The following is a 21,360-nucleotide window of genomic DNA, read 5'->3' as shown; positions in this document are numbered from 1 at the left end:
GAGGCACTTAGTGCCATGGTCTAGTTGATTGGATAGGGCAGGGTGACAGGTTGGACTGGATGATCTTGGAGGTCTCTTCCAACCTGGTTGATTCTATGATTCTAGTTCCAACTCCCCTGCCATGCCCAGGGACACCCTACCCTAGATCAGGCTTCCCACAGCCTCATCCAGCCGGGCCTTAAACACCTCCAGGGAAGGGCCCCAACCACCTCTCTGGGCAACCCATTCCAGGCTCTCACCACTCTCAGGCTGAACAACTTCCTCCTCAAGTCCAAGCCTGAACCTACCTATCTCCAGCTTTGCTCCATTCCCCCTAGTCCTGTCACTGCCTGATATCCTGAAAAGTCTTTCCCCATCTTTTTTGGTAGTCTCCCTTCATATAGTGAAAGGCCACAGTAAGGTCACCTGGGAGCCTCCTCTTCTCCAGACTGAACAGCCCCAACTCTTTCAGTCTGTCTCCATAGCAGAGCTGCTCCAGTCCTCTGATCAGTGGCTCTTCTCTGGACACACTCCAGCACGTCCACATCCTTCTTGTAATGGGGACTCCAGAACTGTATGCTGTATGCAGTACTCCAGGTGGGGTCTCTCAGTGAACAACTAACTGACCGCTCTCAACACCTCACAACTGTATCAATGCCATAGTGATAGTAATTTCAGAGCTCCTGCTCTATTTTACCTGCCAGCATTCTTCACAAACCCCAGGTCAGCAAGCACTACATCACACAGCTCACAGCGGAAACATTCTGGGTGCCAGTTATTGTTCATTGCCTTGATAACACGCCCAATAATGAACTCACCTGCAAAAGGAAAGCAACATCTTGAGATGCACACAGTAAACATTCTTGTCAAAAGTCTACTGCCCTTCATCATCTTAACACATTAATTCCAGAAGAATTGATACAGTCTAATATTGAAAAAAAGCCACAATCAGCATACCCCAAATCACTGCTGTTATCATGCTCTGTTTCCCTCCAGAGCTCCTGCTCCTTAAAATCATAGAATCAGTCAGGGTTGGAAAGGACCACAAGGATCATCTAGTTCCAACTCCCCTTCCATGCCCTACCCTATACCAGGCTGCCCACAGCCTCATCCAGCCTGGCCTTAAACACCTCCAGGGATGGGACCTCGACCCTGGGCAACCCATTCCAGGCTCTCACCACTCTCAGGCTGAACAACTTCCTCCTCACGTCCAGCCTGAACCTACCTATCTCCAGCTTTGCTCCATTCCCCCTAGTCCTGTCATTCCCTGGTATCCTGAAAAGTCCTACCCCAGCTTTTGTGTAGGTTCCCTTCAGCTAGTGAAAGGCCACAATAAGGTCACCTGGGAGCCTCCTCTTCTCCAGATTGCACAGCCCCAACTCTTTCAGTCTGTGCTCATAGGAGAGGCACTCCAGCCCTCTGATCATCCCAGTGGCCTTATGACCCCAACAGTCCCAGCCTGGGGCTGGGTGTCACTGCAGTGATGGCAGGTTTGTGAAGTTCCATAGCTGTTACCCTGCAGCATTGACATGCTCTTACCACATTCACCGCAGCAAGGAGCAAACAACATCTGGAAGTCATGCTCACAATACTTCCGACCTTCAAACTGTGAACAAAATGAGAGAAAGAGTCCTCATGAATAACTGAACTACTCTTATGTCTTGACAGCTTTGTCTGCCTTTCCACTGAAATTACCAATTCATCAATGTCAGTCAAGTTTTCCAGCTCCAGCCTCCCATCACTTCATTTTAAACCTCTAAGGATTTTTCTTACAGACATACTCAGAGATGGATTCAGCCTCATGGTGAATTTGTCCAGCAAATAGTTAAATTAACAGCAATGCTGCTGCAAGACTGGAGAAATCTCACAGTGTCCAAAGTTCTTTTCCTATAGTTGGCCTTAATTTCAATTTTACTTTAGTTTTTTCTTTTTTGGCACTCACATAATTCAGAAATACTCCTCCTGCGTGAGGCTGAAGCTCACAGCAAATTAAGACTACAGCATGTTTAAAATAATGTGTTAGTTCCAATATGTGCTCACACATATTCTGTAAAAGACTTCCATCTAATTATTGAATGCTTTCAGTGGGTTTAGTTGCCCAATTGGAGAATTTTGGTACAAAACATCTCAAATGTAAGACAAATATTATCACAGTATCACAGTATCATCAGGGTTGGAAGAGACCTCACAGATCATCAAGTCCAACCCTTTACCACAGAGCTCAAGGCCAGACCATGGCACCAAGTGCCACGTCCAATCCTGCCTTGAACAGCTCCAGGGACGGCGACTCCACCACCTCCCCGGGCAGCCCATTCCAGTGTCCAATGACTCTCTCAGGGAAGAACTTTCTCCTCACCTCCAGCCTAAATCTCCCCTGGTGCAGCCTGAGGCTGTGTCCTCTCATTCTGGTGCTGACCACCTGAGAGAAGAGAGCAACCTCCTCCTGGCCACAACCACCCCTCAGGTAGTTGTAGACAGCAATAAGGTCACCCCTGAGCCTCCTTTTCTCCAGGCTAACCAATCCCAGCTCCCTCAGCCTCTCCTCGTAGGGCTTGTGCTCAAGGCCTCTCCCCAGCCTCGTCGCCACAAAACATGTTTCATTTTCTTTTAAAAATGCCTCTTACAGAAAGAGCAAGCACACAATTGTTGTTACAATTGATGAATTTGGACACTGGAATGGGCTGCCCGGGGAGGTAGTGGAGTCGCAGTCCCTGGAGCTGTTCAAGGCAAGGTTGGACGTGGCACTTGGTGCCATGGTCTAGCCTTAAGCTCTGTGGTAAAGGGTTGGACTTGATGATCTGTGAGGTCTCTTCCAACCCTGATGATACTGTGATACTGTGAATAGGAAAGAGCATGTAAGAAAAAAGAAAATAGAGTTGGAAGCCCTTCAAGAAAATAGCAACAAAGGTTTAGGGCTAAGAATGAAGCATGAAAGAAAGATGGAAATATGTATTTCTGCCAGAATTATCACTTCATTCTTTGCATTTTAATGGAGCTGTTTATCATCTCTAACACACAGTAAGAGAGCTCACCTCATAAAAAAGTCCATCTGGGAACTGACGAAAGCACTGAGCACAGACAAAGCAGTTTTCATGGAAGAGCTCCCCATTGCTGTTGACAATCCTCTCTGCAGGATCGAATCGAGACTGGCAGCGTTCACACACCGCATTTGCAAGAGCATCGGACATATTACTGGAAGAAAGACGAGAGTAAGAACATCAGCAATGCCACAGCCAATCACATGAATATAATCATGCCATCCAAGTTTCCCTGTCATCTATGAACAGAATGTTTCCACTGCTTTAAATGTCCTTTTATTTGGAAGAGGAGGGGGAAGAGGAGAGGGAGAGGAGAGGGAGAGGAGAGGCAGAGGAGAGGGAGAGGGAGAGGAGAGGGAGAGGAGAGAGAGAGGGAGAGGGAGAGGAGAGGGAGAGGAGAGGGAGAGGAGAGAGAGAGGGAGAGGGAGGGGAGAGGGAGAGGGAGAGGAGAGGGAGGGAGAGGAAAGGGGAGAGGGAGAGGAGAGGGAGAGGAGAGGGAGAGGAGAGGGAGAGGAGAGGGAGAGGAGAGGGAGAGGAGAGGGAGAGGAGAGGGAGAGGAGAGGGAGAGGAGAGGGAGAGGAGAGGGAGAGGAGAGACTGCACTGACATCAGTTAGAAATGATGTTCTTGTAACTCACACCTGCACTTTCGGCTGCTTCACCACTCTGTCACTCCATTCTATTAGCCTCCTGATAGCTCAAACCAAATACCCACAATTTACAACAAACAAACACACCAATCATGACTTATTGAGATTTCTGGTCTCAGGATGCACACCTCCGAGGATCTTCTGGCATGTAAGCACTGATAGCCCACTACTGTCACCTCTTCGCTGTAGAACTAAGTGGGCATCTCCCCCTCCACCCAGCAGCTTATGTGCAGAGGATTCATTGGGAAATAGCTGCATACAATGTCTTTGAAATAGCTGCATACAATGTCTTTGTCCTCCTGACAGACAAAACTGCCAGCATGTTAAAAAGGTATGGAATCATCAGGAGAAGTGTGGACAGCAGGGGGAGGGAGGTGATTCTCCCCCTCTACTCTGCTCTGGTGAGACCCCACCTGGACTACCGCATAAGCCTGCTTTCCAAACCTCTTTACAGAAGCAGTAATTTAACCAGCATGTTCCAGTAGCAGAAGATTCTCTTTCCTCTGGCCAGAGACAATCCTATGAAAATGGCACAATTTGTATTCCAGAGCTTTGTTCTGTGAGCACAACTAGAGTGAGCAGGCAACAGCCTCATGCTCCTGAGGCTACAAACCCAAGCCCTGTGCTTCAGCTGAGCCAAACGTACTGCAGCTGCAGCCCATACAAACACCTTATGCTGTGACCTAGAGGAACCTCTCAGGAGGAATTTTTGCCACTGCAACTCCAAAGACCAAGGGCACTGGGAATAATTTCAAGAATGAAGCACTCATTTAGCAGAAATTTCTTACAACCTGTTTCCTTCTTCATAGAATCATAGAATCAACCGGGTTGGAAGAGACCTCCAAGATCATCCAGTCCAGCCTAGCACCCAGCCCTATCCAATCAACCAGACCATGGCACTAAGTGCCTCATCCAGGCTTTTCTTGAAGACCCCCAGGGACAGTGCCTCCACCACCTCCCTGGGCAGCCCATTCCAATGCCAATCACTCTCTCTGTGAAGAACTTCTTCCTAATATCCAGCCTATACCTACCCTGGCACAACTTGAGACTGTGTCCCCTTGTTCTATTGCTGGTTGCCTGGGAGAAGAGGCCACCCCCCACCTGGCTACAGCCTCCCTTCAGGTAGTTGTAGACAGTAATAAGATCACCCCTGAGCCTCCTCTTCTCCAGGCTAAACAGGCCCAGCTCCCTCAACCTCTCCTCATAGGATTTGTGCTCCAGGCCCCTCACCAGCTTTGTTGCCCTTCTCTGGACACATTCCAGCACCTCAACATCTCTCTTGAATCAAGGGGCCCAGAACTGGACACAGCACTCAAGGTGTGGCCTGACCAGTGCTGAGTACAGGGGCAGAATAACCTCCCTTGTCCTACTGGCCACACTGTTCCTGATGCAGGCCAGGATGCCATTGGCTCTCTTGGCCACCTGGGCACACTGCTGGCTCAGCTTCAGCCTACTATCTATCAGTACCCCCAGGTCCCTTTCCTCCTGGCTGCTCTCAGCCACTCAGTCCCCAGTCTATAGCGCTGCTTGGGGTTGTTGTGGCCAAAGTGCAGAACCCTGCACTTGGCCTTGTTAAATCTCATCTTGCAGCATGAGGGAGCTTTAATAAGCAGAGACAGACCGGAATTATGGACAAGCAGGAAATCCTGCCATTGCATACACTAAAGATCATGAGTTAAACACTTTCATCCTGACAGAGAATCAGAGGAAGAGGTCAGCACAAAACCACTGCTGTTTGTAGGGAAGATGAGAGCTGATTGCCTTAGTTTTCAGTTGCCACGCTCTGTTACATCATCCAAATGTGTACCAGGACTTGAATATGTAATCTCCTCATTAAGCACTTTGTTCCCCACTGGAAAACTTTGACGCCATGGCCAACAGCTGTGATTAAGAAAGCTTCATGCCAACACCAGTGAAAAGGCTCCAGCAGCTTACAGAAGAAACCCAGGTAAAACAGTATCCTAGTGAGTCTCATAGCTTCCTACACAACGGCATTGCACCCTGCACACTCACACCAAAGCTGGACCTAAGGTTGTGTTTGTCAGGAGTGTTTGCTTTATGAACATGGAATCAACATTCTAGAAATCCTGGGGCTTTAAAAATTCCTCCAACAGGATTTTAATGGCACTCATGGAAACAATGAGTACCTGCCCTGCCACTGCCACTACCTGCTGGATGAAATCTGCCAGAGCAGAACTACGAGGAGAGGCTGAGGGAGCTGGGATTGTTTAGCCTGGAGAAGAGGAGGCTCAGGGGAGACCTCATTGCTGTCTACAACTACCTGAGGGGTGGTTGTGGCCAGGAGGAGGTTGCTCTCTTCTCTCAGGTGGCCAGCACCAGAATGAGAGGACACAGCCTCAAGCTATGCCAGGGGAAATTTAGGCTGGAGGTGAGGAGAAAGTTCTTCCCTGAGAGAGTCATTGGGCACTGGAATGGGCTGCCCGGGGAGGTGGTGGAGTCGCAGTCCCTGGAGCTGTTCAAGGCAGGGTTGGACGTGGCACTTGGTGCCATGGTCTGGCCTTGAGCTCTGTGGTAAAGGGTTGGACTTGATGATCTGTGAGGTCTCTTCCAACCTTGGTGATACTGTGATACTGTGTGTGACACCACCTAAACAGTCTCAAGTTGTGCTGGGGCAGGTCTAGGCTGGATGTTAGGAGGAAGCTGTTGGCAGAGAGAGTGATTGGCATTGGAATGGGCTGCCCAGGGAGGCGGTGGAGTCACCATCCCTAGAGGTGTTCAAGCAAAGCCTGGATGAGGCACTTAGTGCCATGGTCTGGTTGTTTGGATAGAGCTGGGTGCTAGGTTGGACTGGATGAGCTTGGAGGTCACTTCCAACCTGGGTTCTATAAGTATGAATGAGCAGCTGTGGCTCTTTGATAATCACAGCTCAAATTTACCTCAGTGCTCTTTTCACTCAGAACTTTGCACCCCTTTTTTACTTAAGACATTCCATTCTTTTACATTCATGCTAAAATTTGCAGCTTCAACGTTGCCCCAGAAGCACAGCTTAGCTTTTATTCACAAGCTGCACTTTCAGGTATGCTAGATTTTCTTCATCTCCCACAACTACACCCCCCCCCGTGTGCCTTTTCCATCGGGCAAAACCACGCATTCCTTCAACTAGCTCAAGGTTAAAATTAACCAAGGCTGGAGGGGGGAGGGAGGACAGTTGTAACTCAGAGCAGTTTTACACTTCAATTTACTACATTATTGCACAACCACTCCTGCCAGCAGAATGGTGTGATGGTTTGGGTGTTCCCTGCCCCCTCACTTTAGAAATCACCCAGACTAGTCTCAGCTGGCTCTGGGAATATAAATGAAGCTATTTATTTACAGCTAGCACAATATACAAGCAGATAGTTACAGTACATACAGTTATAGACAGAAATACACAAGGTAAAAAGTAATACAGGAACACAACTCCCCTCCCAGAAACCTGAGTCCCCAGGAGGGGCTCTCAACCACCCCTTCACCTTCCCCCTGCCCCTCTCACCCTTACCCCAGTCCCAAGGAAGAATGGAGGTTCAGCCAAGAGGTTAAGAAGCAAAGGTGAGTGGAAGGTGAGGTTAGGGAGATGCAGCTCAGTCAGAGCCCAGCCAGAAAGTGACAAAATGGCAAGAGTGTTATCTAATGTTTTCCTTTCTTCTTCAGCAAGACTCTGAGGGGAGTAGACATCACCATTGTTTTCCTTTCACAGCCTATGATCTAGTTTTTTCTCACCAGAACATTCTACCCTGCTTCAAACTAGCACAAATGGGAAAAGAAAGAACACCACAAAAAAACCCAAACCTAAAGCCTGGAGAAGAGGAGGCTCAGGGGTGACCTCATTGCTGTCTACAACAACCTGAGGGGTGGTTGTGGCCAGGAGGAGGTTGCTCTCTTCTCTCAGGTGGCCAGCACCAGAACAAGAGGACACAGCCTCAAGCTATGCCAGGGGAAATTTAGGCTGGAGGTGAGGAGAAAGTTCTTCCCTGAGAGAGTCATTGGACACTGGAATGGGCTGCCCGGGGAGGTGGTGGAGTTGCCGTCCCTGGAGCAGTTCAAGGCAGGATTGGACGTGGCACTTGGTGCCATGGTCTGGCCTTGAGCTCTGTGGTAAAGGGTTGGACTTGATGATCTGTGAGGTCTCTTCCAACCTTGGTGATACTGTGATAACATTCTTCTGATGGCAGTGCCAAGAGCGACCAAGAGAGTTTGACTTGCAGCATCAACTGTAGGACACTGAGGTCCGAAGCCTTCCAACAAACAGTCCCTAGTATGGAGTCCTTCTTGTACTGTGTTTGCTCACTGCTTGGGTTTTTTTTTTTTTTTGCAATTCAGTAAGATATAGAATCTTTGTCTGGTTTAACAATAAGCTGGTGACACAAAGACAGGAAAGGCTATCAAAACATGATCATCAGCTTGACATCCTGGTGTTATTCTGTCCTGTGCAAACTCTACAAGTACCAGTGCTCAAAATACGCTTTCTCCAATCTTTCATTGTTATGTGCCATATCTTTAACAAAATAACTTTGTCATAGAACCTACTTTCTAGAAATCAGTTATTTACCACAATAATGAGGTGTGGGTTTCTCATGCTTTAAGTTCCCAGAATTACCTACTATAAAGTGTCAGCAGTGCTCTCCAATAAAAAAAAAAACTTAGAGAAAACACTAAAGAAAAATTTCTTTATAAGAAGTGGGAGTTAATAGGAAAATCTTTCTGTGCCTCTGGTACATGTGCTGTAGACAGACTTCTGGGCCCCTCAATTCAAGAGAGATGTTGAAATACTGGAAGGTGTCCAGAGAAGGGTGACAAAGCTGGTGAGGGGCCTGGAACACAAACCCTGTGAGGAGAGGCTGAGGGAGCTGGGGGTGTGCAGCCTGGAGAAGAGGAGGCTCAGGGCAGACCTCATTGCTGTCTACAACTTCCTGAAGGGAGGCTGTAGCCAGGTGGGGTTGGTCTCTTTTCTCAGGCAACCAGCAACAGCACAAGGGGACAGAGTGTGAAGTTGTGCCAGGGGAGCTATGGGCTGGATGTTAGGAGGAAGTTGTTGGCAGAGAGTGACTGGCATTGGAATGGGCTGCCCAGGGAGGTGGTGGAGTCACCATCCCTGGAGGTGTTGAAGGAAAGCCTGGATGAGGCAATTAGTGCCATGGTCTGGTTGATTGGCTAGGGCTGGGTGCTAGGTTGGGCTGGATGATTTTGGAGGTGTCTTCCAACCTGGTTGATTCTATGACTTGCAAGCATTTTTCCTTCCTATATCAAGTAAGTTTGGATTTGGCTTCCAAAACCAGTGGTTTCATACATATTTGAACTGGTAAATGTCATGTTTTTTTATCATATAGAGGTTCAGGAAATGTGTCCTATATTAATAAAGGGAGCAGAAGAGAAACTACAGCCTTTGCACTGCTGGGGTTGTTCAGTGGGGAGGAGGCTGAGTGGAGCAGTTACTTCTCCCCACAACTACTGGAAAGGAGGTTATAGGGAGGTGGGTGTCACCACCCCTGAAAAGGTTAAAAACTGTGTAAATGTGGTACTCAAGGACATGGTTTAGTGGTGGCTCAGCAGTGTTAACAGACTTTCTTACCTTGGAGGGGGTCTTCTCAAATCTTCATGATTCTATGAGTAAAGTTCAGTATCTTAAATGTGGATGCAAGACAAAATCAAGCAGACAAGTAAGAGAACAGAGGAATAGACTCAGTCTCTCTCAGGTCTGGCAATCCACAGACAGAAGGAGAGCTCCTGTCACAAATGCCCAGATAAACCCCATCAGATTCTTTAATTGGTTTCCAAACTTTTTTTTTGGTTTAGTGTCAAAGACTGTTTTTAATCACAATGCTAACGAAGAATTACTTCCATGCCACAATGACCAAAAAAGCCTTACAGATAGTACAAAAAGAAAAGTTCAAGATACAGGAGCCCTGGGCCTTGGCCAAACCTCTAGGTAATCCCAGAAAGGTATTCTCCACTCCTTCTGGTCTAGGAGTAGAAACTATTCTATACAGAAGATCTCACAATCTGGTGTGCTAGTTTGAAGCAGGCTAGAATGTTTTGGTGAGAAGAACTAGATTACAGGCTGTGGAAAGAAAACAATGCTGATGGCTACTTCACTCACAGGCTTGCTGAGATGTATAGGAACAAGAAATAAAACCATAGATAACCACTCTCACTTGGGCTGCTGCCTGAGCTGCATCTCTCTAACCTCACCCCCCATTTTGGCCTAATCCACTTTGCTTCCTAACCCCGCCGGCTGAACCTCCATTCTTTCTTGGGACTGGGGCAAGGTTGAGAGGGGTAGGAGGAAGGTGAAAGGGTGGTTGGGAGCCTCTCCTGGGGACTCAGGTTTCTGGGAGGGCTGTTGTATTTCTGTATTACCTTTTATCTTGTATATTTCTGTCTATAACTGTATCTGCTGTAACTATCTGCTTGTATATTGTGCTAGCTGTAAATTAAGCTTCATTCAATTTCCAGAGCCGCCTGAGTCTAGTCTGGGTGATTGCTAAAGTGTGCAGGGGTGGAACACCCAAACCATCACATTTGGTAACATTTACACAGTCATTTCTAGCCTGTGTACTTACAGAAGATGCCTAGGAGAGTGAAAAGTCAAAAACCTAAAAGCTGTCACCATTTGTGCATACCACAGATTCATAGACAGCAGCATCTAAGAGAAAGATCAGAGGACTCCAGGACACAGACTTCTTTCCATCCTCTAGCACGGCTGAGGATTTGTGGCTTTAAATCATTAATGCTGACAACAATACCAAAATTAAAACTTGCTAGGACAGTACCAGACTTTATGATGAATTTCACAGATAAAGACTAACAGAAGAAAGAGGAAGCATATCAGTTCATGAACTCCTGCCGAAAACAGCCCTCGACTACCCTTACCATCCTTCCAAAATCTCTTCACTGCAATTGATGTTTATCCAGACAATCTTCTCAAACTGATTTGATTTCTTTGAGGTTATTGCTAAACTTGTCATAAAATGTTGGAGAAAAAAAATCTATAATTGCCATGTGTTCAGTGTAATGTTCACATTTAGCAGCGTTCACTCAGCCCAGGGAAACATCAATGACACGAAGAACTGTATGGGTTTTAAACCAATTATACCTTGCATACAGACAGACCCTTTTATTATCAAGCATGTGCCACTTCAGTCACAGTATCTGCTGGATAAACAACTTCTTATATACATTGAATCTTTCCCTTCTTCACTCCCATTACCTCAAAGGAGCTAAATGTCATATTTGTTTACCAGTACTGATAAAATAAATCACTCCAAAATGTGTCCATGGATTATCATCTGCTAGCAGCAACACTACTCTTATATTACGTTCATTTGCCTGAGGAAAGGACAGAAATCATAAAGACCTATCAGAAGGCAGAAGGAAAATTTAGCAGTAGCTGAGAAAACTCTGGGTAAAATACAAGTAATTCAAGAGATAAAATTCCCAAACAGATTTTAATCTTCTGCACTATCATCCACTGAGTAAATCCGAAACACCTACCTTTCTCCTCACTTTGCTTTGAGAATTATGATGTGGAAAATGTGTTCCATTTGCCCATTTAGGCATTGCCCCCCTCAATGTAACTCTGCCAGCTACAAAAATTGTTTCTTCCAAACCAGCCTAGCCTTATTAAAAGTCCTGTCAGCACATGTTTATTAAGCAAGCATGGTGTGCCTTGCTCCGTACATGTGTCACAACAGCAATACATACACAGTTTCTCTCCTTCAAGACACCACAATGTCAGGCCTTGAACATTCTCTTACCTAGCATAACATTCCCTCAGTCCTAGCTGTGCTTGACTTCAGAGTAAGCTCCTCACTCCATTCCTAGATATAATCATAGAATCAACCAGGATGGAAGAGACCTCCAAAATCATCCAGCCCAACCTAGCACCCAGCGCAGTCCAATCAACCAGACCATGGCACTAAGTGCCTCATCCAGGCTTTGCTTCAACACCTCCAGGCACGGTGACTCCACCACCTCCCTGGGCAGCCCATTCCAATGCCAATCATTCTCTCTGCCAACAACTTCCTCCTGACATCCAGCCTAGACCTCCCCTGGCACAACTTGAGACTGTGTCCCCTTGTTCTGTTGCTGGTTGCCTGGCAGAAGAGACCAACCCCACCTGGCCACAGACTCCCTTCAGGTAGTTGTAGACAGCAATGTGGTCTGCCCTGAGCCTCCTCTTCTGCAGGCTGCACACCCCCAGCTCCCTCAGCCTCTCCTCACAGGGCTGTGCTCCAGGCCCCTCAACAGCCTTGCTGCCCTTCTCTGGATACGTTCCAGTATTTCAACATCTCTCTTGAATTGAGGAGCCCAGAACTGGACACAGTATTCAAGGCATGGTGTGACCAGTGTTGAGTACAGGGGCAGAATAACCTCCCTTATCCTGATGGCCACATTGTTCCTGATCCAGGCCAGGATGCCACTGGCTCTCTTGGCCACCTGAGCACACTGCTGGCTCATCTTCAGCTACCAGTACCCCCAGGTCTCTCTCTGCCTGGCTGCTCTCAGCCACTCAGTCCCCAGCCTGTAATGCTGCTTGGTGTCGTTGCAGCCTAAGCATAGAACCCTGCACTTGGTCTTGTTAAATCTCATCCCATTGGCTTCTGCCCACCCATCCAGCCTGGCAAGGGCCCTCTGCAGGGCTCTCCTACCCTCCAACAGATCAACACCTGCTCCTAGCTTGGTGTCATCTGCAACCTTACTGTTGATGGACTCAAACCCCTCATCCAGATCATCAATAAAAATGTTGAACAGGACTGGGCCCAGCACTGATCCTTGGAGAACTCCACTAGTGACAGCTGCCAACTGGCTGTGGCACCATTCACCACCACTCTCTGGGCCTGGCCTTCCAGACAGTTCTTGAACCATATCAGAGTCCAACTGTCCAAGCCAGGAGCTACCATCTGTGCCAGGAGCTTGTTGTGATAGATGGTGTCAAAGGCTTTGCTGAAGTCCAGGTAGACTACATCCACAGCCTGCCCCAGATTCACCAGGCAGGTAACCTGATCATAAAAGGAGATCAGGTTGGTCAGGTAGGACCTGCCCTTTCCTAAACCCATGCTGGCTGGGCCTGATCCTTTGGCCATCCTGCAGGTACTTTGTGGTGGCACTCAACAGAACCTGTTCCATGCCCTTGCCTGGCACTAAGGTCAGACTGACAGCTCTGTAGTTTTCCAGTTCCTCCTTCTGGCCTTTCTTGTGGATGGACATCACCTTGGCCAGCATCCAGTCTTAGGGGACCTCTCCAGTGAGCCAGGACTGTTGATAAATGACGGACAGTGGCTTGGCCAGCTCAGCTGCCAGCTCTTTCAGCACCCTAGGATGGATCCCATCTGGTCCCATGGACTTGAGAGGATCCAAGTGGCTCAGCAGGTCCCTTACTTCTTCCTCATGGATTACAGGGGGACTATACTGGTCCCTGACTCATTCTGCCAGCTCGAGAGGCCAGTGTATAATAACATACCCAAGCCTGATACAGTACATTTGGAGAACCACCACTGTCAGCATCACTAAGCCAGTACTGACCAGATCACTTCCTCCAGCAGACTCACAGCACATTTAACAGCACAGGTTTAAAAAGAAAGCTCTCATGTAGGTAAGCAGTTTCCAAACACCAGCTCCTGAAATCTAGCTGACACAAAAGGCAGAAGAGAACCAGACTTGTTCTCCCACAAAACCAAACCAGTGTAGTGCTGAGTGCTATGGACATGCCATTCAGGACAGGCCACTCTCCATGCATAGCAGGTTAAGCACCTCTACTTAATAGGAAAATAAGAAAAAGTCATTCAAAATAACAAAACCATGAGCTGAAAAACCTCTGTTGCATTTACAAACTCACCAAAAATAGAGTAGGAAATTACAGTTGGAAATCATGGGGGAAAAATTATCATGCCTTCTTCCCAGAAGGCTCTTACAGGTTAGTAGCCAAAAGCAAACTACATGTTGACAGTGTGAGATGACTATGGCTGGGCATTTGTTTCCTTACCCTCCTTTATCTGCAGTTCACACTCTGCTGTTTGTGCTCCACTGTTGCCTTTTCAATGCTTATTTTCTTTTCTCTCACAGGTCCCTCTATGCTCCTCACTCTTCCTGAGTAGCATCCTGTCCACTCAATGGCATCACCATTCCTTTCATTACTCCACTCCTCACTAAGCACAGCTTATTTTCTTTTCTCTCACAGGTCCCTCTATGCTCCTCACTCTTCCTGAGTAGCATCCTGTCCACTCAATGGCATCACCATTCCTTTCATTACTCCACTCCTCACTAAGCACAGCTTATTTTCTTTTCTCTCACAGGTCCCTCTATGCTCCTCACTCTTCCTGAGTAGCATCCTGTCCACTCAATGGCATCACCATTCCTTTCATTACTCCACTCCTCACTAAGCACAGCTTTGTGCAGTAAACAAATGAAAATTTACCAGCTGAAAGGAAAACTGAAAAAGGTTCTAGTGAGGGATACAAAGCTCAAATCGAGAAGCCAAACCAACTGTTCAGTTCAAGGTAAGGATCAGGTCCATGTCCTCCTAAGAAATGACTTAAAATCAAGACTTCTGACTGCTAGAAAAACAATCACCTCTCCTGCATGTTCACTGCTCTTCCTAGTGACACAGACTTCAGATTCCATACTGATGCTCCAGGTACCAGGTCCCCCAAACAAAGTTTTATTTCATTTCTGTTAATTTCTCTCCTGCCCAAAATTAACGTCAGTGAAAACTGGTAAGTAAAATTTTAATCTGAGCCACAGGAAAACTATTAAATTAAGCAATTCTGTGTTCTGGGTCCTATTCCACTCAATGCCAGTTGTTTGGACAGGTTTAAGAAGACTTGTTTGACGTGTTCTAAATAACCTCAAGAAGTAGCTACACTCAAAGCTTCAAGTTCTGCTGGACAGAAGGCATTTATAAAAAGTAAAATCAACTAGCTTGCTATTAACAGTACAGGTGAAGCTGTAAGGGCTAGTTAGGACTACTAAGCCCTAAAAAACAAAGAATTTCACCAATATGTTGAAAAAAATATAGCATTTGAGCATTTCTTTATTCCCACCATGCCTACACACTTCACCATTAACAAGACTATCACTAATGCTGGTTCTGAACAGCCTAGGACAATGCTCCCAAACGGGAAAGGTTCTTCAGCGTCGCTTTCCTGTTATTGTTAAAAACTGAAAGCTTTCTCAGCAGAAAGTCCTTTCCTTCATAATCTACTTGGAAATTAAAATAAACAGGCTTCATCCCCTCTGGCTGTGTGCAGTCAGTTCCTGCCTTAAATCAAAAAGCCTCAAACCCAAAACTGAACATCTATCAAATCTGGAAAGTGCTTCAACGCCGCATTCCCTTCATCTCAGAGACCTACCCACGTATCCCAGCTGCTGCATCTGTCCTGCCGCTCGGGAGTGACCCTGTGCCACTTAGCCGATCCTGACGGCGTTGATAAAGTTTGGAGGATGCCAGCCCCCGAAGTCTCAGGCCAGCCATGGCACCCAATGCCACTGTGGAGGGGAACGCAGAGAGACAACTGCAGCTAACACTGGCAAGACTGATGCTCAATGAGTCACCTTCCTTTGGGGAGTTGCCTGTACATTTTAGAAGAGCTGCCGCAGGATGCACAGACCTCAGCTCCAGCATTGTTTCTTCCAATTGTCTGCCATGCTGCTGGAGCCTCAAAGACCAGCCAGCCACTTTCCTGCATTCCACCAGTAATTACCTATTCAAGCCAGCAGACAGTCTCCATTCTGTGCTGACCGGCATCATCTAACCATTCCAGGAGATTAAAACAAATAAATCCGGAGGCTTTGAATAACAAAACACTTCACTGAAGAGGTCTTTCTAAGCAAATCGGCAGAAACACAGAAAAAAAAAACCACCCCGCTAGAACTCTGGACAAGCAACACTTAGGCGTACTGCAGATTCGTTATCTGACCCTGGCACCTCTAAGGGGGTTCCCCAAAGGTTCCTGCAGCACACCATGTCTTAGGCACACCGCAAACAACAGAAAGATTCCTCACATTTGGATCAAGGATATTCCAAGAAACAAAACCATGAAGACTTTTGTTCTCCAGACGTTCTCCAGCCTGCAGAAGTGGCATGCAACAGAGGGTCAGGAAACACAGAAGGAACATATTTGGCGTTGCAGCCTCCAAAGCTCTCTGCTGGGAACTGAACAGGGCATTCTAACAAGAGTTTGCCCTTTCAACCACCCCCTTTCTCCACCCACCGTGGAAGAGACAAGGATCACACAGCACAAATAGCTTGGCCCTGTGTACAGGGATAAAAAGAGTAAGAATTTGAGAATATAGAAGTTTTTCATAGGACAAAGGAGTGGAGGATGCCAGCATCTGAGTCAGTGTCATTTGATCAACGTCACCATGAATTTCAAGAGCCATTACCAATAAATTATTGTTGACTAAATTATAAACAACAAAAAGAGGATTTTTGTAGCATGAGAATGAAATGTATTCCATGACTACAACCTGGCAAGAAAAAAGAGAAGTGATGACTTCACTAAATAAGTATTAACCAGCAGAGATCCCTTCTGTCATTTAAACAGGAGAGCTTACCGAGAACCAGCAGAAAGGCATAAATCTTGCAAAACCCTAAATCAGAAACCTCAAAAGCTACAATCCACCCCACGTTTCACTGGGAGTTTTAGGCTCCTGAAGCCTGAGAGCAATCTGCTGCTATCAGTTCTTTCACACTGTGCCTGCTTTATCCATTTCTACATAGTGGCATAAATGAAGCAGAGGAAAAAAAACTGTCCTCCATAATGGGTGTTTTTGCTGACCTTTCTACATTCCAGCACAATAAAACATCTTTAAGATGTAATATCAAATCATCTTTTAATACTTTGGTATGTGCTAAAAGTAAAATCACCACAGCATTAACCTTAACCTTAAGAGACTAGGCTAAAGATCTCCTTTTTGCTCAAACACCTAGGCTTTTACCCTTCTGACTCATAGGACATGATTTTATTGGCTTTCAGTAACCTCTCTTCCACAAAACAGCACGACTCTTTATTTCAAAAGGGAAGATGAGGGGATTGAAGGGAAAAAAACAACATAAAAACAATAACCATCCTATCTTCCCACACTTCAACACAAACTCACTCATTCCTCTCTGTCTGCCTTGCACATCAAGACTGAAAATGCATGGGTTTGTTTTCCTTTCCCTCTTGACAGGTCGCTTTTAAGAGACGGGGTCGATGCCAAAACCTTACAGCTGGTTACTTTCTGGGCCAAAGCAGAGAAGAAAGCAGCTAAGACTTCTTTTAGGCTCAGAGAAGCACCTCTATATCCCCAGAACAGACTTCCAACGAGTTTAAGATTTATCCAGAGCCCCAGAGAGCAGAGTCAGATCGAAAGATAATAAGAGTAAAGACATTTTTTCAGTCCAGAAGACCAGAAGTGGCTCCTTGTAACTCAGAGAGATGAGACACGTCTTAGTTTGATGCATATACTTTCTAGTCAGCACCAAGAACCTCTCAATATAATCAAGCTCCTACTTCAAACCATTTTACATACAATTGCTTCACAAAACAGAGCACACACACAGCAGCAGCTCTATACTGGATTAGAAAGCATCTAGTCAAGCACTAGCCTGATCAAAAGTAATACACTCTTGTTTCTTACCTCAGCTGGATTAGGAACAACCAATAAACGTATCTGTAAATGCAGCTGTTCTTCTTTGTTGACTGCAGGAAGTACATAGGCGTATCCAGATCCCAATTAGACCAAGTATAGTGATAACAACAAATTCTCACAAAAATAATTATGCCCTGAAACATGCACTTGGTAAACATTTTTTCCTTCAGCTTTGTATGATGTTAGTTTCACAAGCATTTTCTCAGCTTTATATTTTCTGACACCATCACAGCAGTGAAGTCTTACAGGAAATTAGCTTAATTCTGGTTTATTTTCTGCTTTGGACATTTGACAATGTTTTGTTCACCAGTCACCCAGTGACTCTCTCTCTTAGGAATAAAATCCACTGCCATCAACAAAGAAAACAGGCTGAAACCGAGTAGAAAACAACCATCAACCCTGCCCTTCACTACATCACTTTATTTGCTCCAAAAGGCAAACATCAAGATGGAGAAGTAGAATAAACACATCAAATACAAATTAAGTTACAGAAGCAGTCTTCACTTACTTACTTGTGCTAGTTTGAAGCTAGCTAGAATGTTTTGGTGAGAAGAATTAGATTACAAGCTGTGAAAAGGAAACAATGGTGATGTCTGCTTCACTCATAGGCTTGCTGAGATGTATAAGAATAAGAACATAAACACAGATAACAGAGTCGCTCTTTGGGCTTTGGGCTGAACTTCTCTCTCTAACCTAACCTGACTAATCCATCTGCTTCCTAACCCCCCTGGCCGACCCTCCAAACTACCTTAAACATAAAGCAAGATCTAGGGTAAGGTTGAGGGGTGGGAGGAAGATGGAAGGATGGTTGGGAGCCCCTCCTGGGGACTCAGGTTTCTGGGAGGGCTGTTGTGTTTCTGTATTACTTTTAAACTTGTATATTTCTGTATCTGTTGTAAATATCTTCTTGTCTGTTCTGTTAAGCTGTAAACATTCAATTTCCAGAGCCACTGAGTCTAGTCTGGAGGATTTTCCAAAGCGTGGAGGGGCAGGTAACACCCAAACCATCACATTACTGGTAAGGAAGTATTAGAGTATACTTCTAAAGGCACCAGAAATCACATAAATTCTATTTCTCAACACTGCAAAGCACAGAAAGGCCACACTCTTTTTATCTAATACATTTATCTCTTAGACAGGATTCATTTCTAAATGTAGTTAAACAACATAAAACTTAATAAAACTAAAATACATATACCTCTAATTTCTTTCTGTCTTATTCTCTTTGGACCTTTGTTAGAACAGAGAGATTCAAAGAAAGGGTGATTTTAATTTGTTTTTTAGTTAACAGCATCCCTTTAAACCACAGACTGCTCTTAGAATTAGGGACTAAAACAGCCTTCTTAGTCAAGACAGACAAATAAAACAGTTCAGCCAAGACATGGCAATTGGAATTATAATTTGCAAATTTCCATCACTTTTTGGTTTTCTCTAAGAAAACACAACCCTCTCGTTGCAACAACATAATTCTTTATGCAGCTTATATCTTATTTTGCTAAATAATCACCTATTTTCAATAATTTTCAAATACATAGAAAGAAAAATCTTCCTTTGTATTTTCTGGGATTTTATTTTCCCCTAATGCTAAAAGTCAGTAAATCTGCAGCTGTTTCAATTTAGAAGACAGCCTCTGTATGTAAATGGGACAGAACACTTAAAAACAAAAAGACAGGTTTTTTTTTAAATCATATTAATTACTGATAATGCATCAGTAATCACAGAACCTAGAAGTGAGTCCTTTTGTGGTTCTATTTGACAAGAAAGGGGTGAAAAAGATAATGCAAACATTTCATGTTCTCCAGTTGTCCTTGCTTTAACACACCAACATCATCCCCTACTCTGAACAGTTTCAGAACCTGAGGCACATTTATGTCATGTTCCTAGCTCTGGAAGGTTCCCACTGATCAATGTTGTGGGGATGCTCCAGCTGTGAAGCAGTTCACCTCCTTCCACAACCCTGAAAACCCTGAATCTCAAAAGCTGAAGCACACTTGATTATGTAACACGCAGAGATTTTAAGAACTGCCATGCAACAAACACTGCACAACATCTGGCCACAGCTCAAGAGAGTGCCCCAATCCTCAATTCTTTCTAACCACTCAGGAGTCTGTTCTAGCCTGAAACAACACTGAACACAGTAACTGTTAAACGGCTTTGGTCATGCAAGGTGCTGAGCAGTGCAACCTTTTGCAGACGCTAGGAATGCACAGGTTGTTTCACTGGGAAGCTGCTACACTAAATGAACGACTCTGCAAGGAACAAGTTCACTGAATTCCAACTGTGATAAATGTCCCTGGTAGAGCAGTTGATCATTCTGTCATAAGCACACCAGCAGACAGAAGTTTAGAAATTATTAGCTTACAAACTTTCCAGGGCACATATTTCTGGGAACATTACCACTTGCATTGAATTTTCAAAAGCAAAAACCAAGGCCTGCTCATAACAGCCCTCTGAAGAATATTTCAGGAAAAGGAAGCAGAAATGCTGCAAAATTTTGAAGACTTTTGCACTGAAGTTATCTCAACTGCCTTGGAACACTCCGTTAAGCTTCATGCTTCGCATCAGAGCTTCTCACTGCATACAGTACTTAACCTAAACCAGCAGGTTTCTTAGGAAGCATGGAGAGAAGACCACAAGGATTACTGCTCACAGGCATTTCCCACTGCCCTCTGCAGCTTAATGACTTCGCCTGAGGTGAACGTGCCTTTCTAAACAGCACTACACCACAGCTCTATAATACAGACTGTCCTGGAGTCCTGTATACCCCTGAACTGCTCTCTCTGCGTGACTTGAACGGGAGAGGGGAAGCCGCCGGGGTCCCCTCGCCTCGCCTGCCCTGCAGGTGTGAAGGGGGTGAGCAAAGGGTCCTGCCCGCACAAGGAGTGCCCCGTGCAGTGCCCACGCTGGAATCGGGCTGGCATTGGCTGTGCCTTTCGTGCCTAAGGAAGCGGTAACTCTGCCCTTTGTCTAGAGAGGGTATAAATATTGGGGGCTTCCTGACTTTGGGGGTTCCCGCCTTGGAGTTCGTCCCCCCTTGGAGTTCGTTACTGCCCGAACCTTCGTGCTGGCCCTAACCCCCCCCCTCCCCCGCCTTGCCTGGATACAGAAAGATCTTCAAAGACTACTTCACCTATTGACACCCTTTGTAAGCATAATGCCCCTTAATGGTCCACCTGCAGCTGCTGAAAGGGAACGAGACTGACCACACGAGGAAGTCAGCCTGAGCGTGAGTTATTTTGGCTCAACTTTATTAGTAAGAAAATGCTATTAATTAATAGCTAAAGCCTTTTCCAACTTCTGACTTCCAAAATAGTCAGATTATTGCTGGCATCCCTGTAGGTATTCTCAAGCAACTGAATCTGTTAATTAAACTAAATCAATCTTTGTATATTTAGTTTTGGGGGCGGGTTTTGGGAAAATAAAATAACTCTATTTTTGTATAAAAATTCCTGACTCGGCCACATTAATTTTCCTGCCTCCACAACACAGCATCAGCGGGGTTCATACAGCCACAGTCCTTTGGTCCTCCCCATCTTGCCCTCCATTTAGGAGTGCACATGGCCCATGAACATTTAAGACTCTTGAGTCTTCCTCTAACTGTAAGGAAATGAATGTAAACTTGTAAAAACACACCTGTGTCACACATCAGAAGAACAGACTGTTAAGACAGAAAAGACTAAGTAACCTAAAGACAGGAGACAAAAGACAGAAGTGTTCTGAATACTTACAATCACCTATCAATGTGAATGTCATCACAGAAATCAAAAACAGCACTCCCCCAAATTACAGATGAGGCTGTAATGACTACTCTGCACAGTCTCATATATAGCAACCCACCAAATGTGAGTTACACCAAATAATCACAGTATCACAGTGTCACCAAGGTTGGAAGAGACCTCATAGATCATCAAGTCCAACCCTTTACCACAGAGCTCAAGGTCAGACCATGGCACCAAGTGCCACGTCCAGTCCTGCCTTGAACAGCCCCAGGGACGGCGACTCCACCACCTCCCCGGGCAGCCCATTCCAGTGTCCAATGACTCTCTCAGTGAAGAACTTTCTC

General features: G+C 45.6%; 1 protein-coding gene across 3 annotated transcripts in view; it reads right to left on the bottom strand.

The window, feature by feature from the left end:
* Positions 1-21,360, bottom strand: part of LIMS2 (LIM zinc finger domain containing 2) — a 46,781-nt gene that overhangs the window by 21,699 nt on the left and 3,722 nt on the right. For 2 of the 3 annotated variants that reach the window (XM_064165261.1, XM_064165260.1), the window contains exons 2-4: positions 3,012-3,171; positions 1,519-1,585; positions 677-797 (exon numbers count right to left, since the gene is read on the bottom strand). In XM_064165261.1, coding sequence (XP_064021331.1) covers positions 677-797; positions 1,519-1,585; positions 3,012-3,167 — 344 coding nt within the window. In that variant the 5' untranslated portion in view covers positions 3,168-3,171. Of the gene's footprint in view, positions 1-676; positions 798-1,518; positions 1,586-3,011; positions 3,172-15,665; positions 15,726-21,360 lie in introns of those variants that run through there. The other variant, XM_064165259.1, reaches the window with a different exon arrangement.

Source organism: Pogoniulus pusillus, chromosome 26, assembly GCF_015220805.1.
Source record: "Pogoniulus pusillus isolate bPogPus1 chromosome 26, bPogPus1.pri, whole genome shotgun sequence".
NCBI classification, from domain to species: Eukaryota; Metazoa; Chordata; class Aves; order Piciformes; family Lybiidae; genus Pogoniulus; species Pogoniulus pusillus.
Note: the sequence above shows the minus strand (reverse complement) of the source record. Positions and strands in the feature narration are given on the sequence as shown.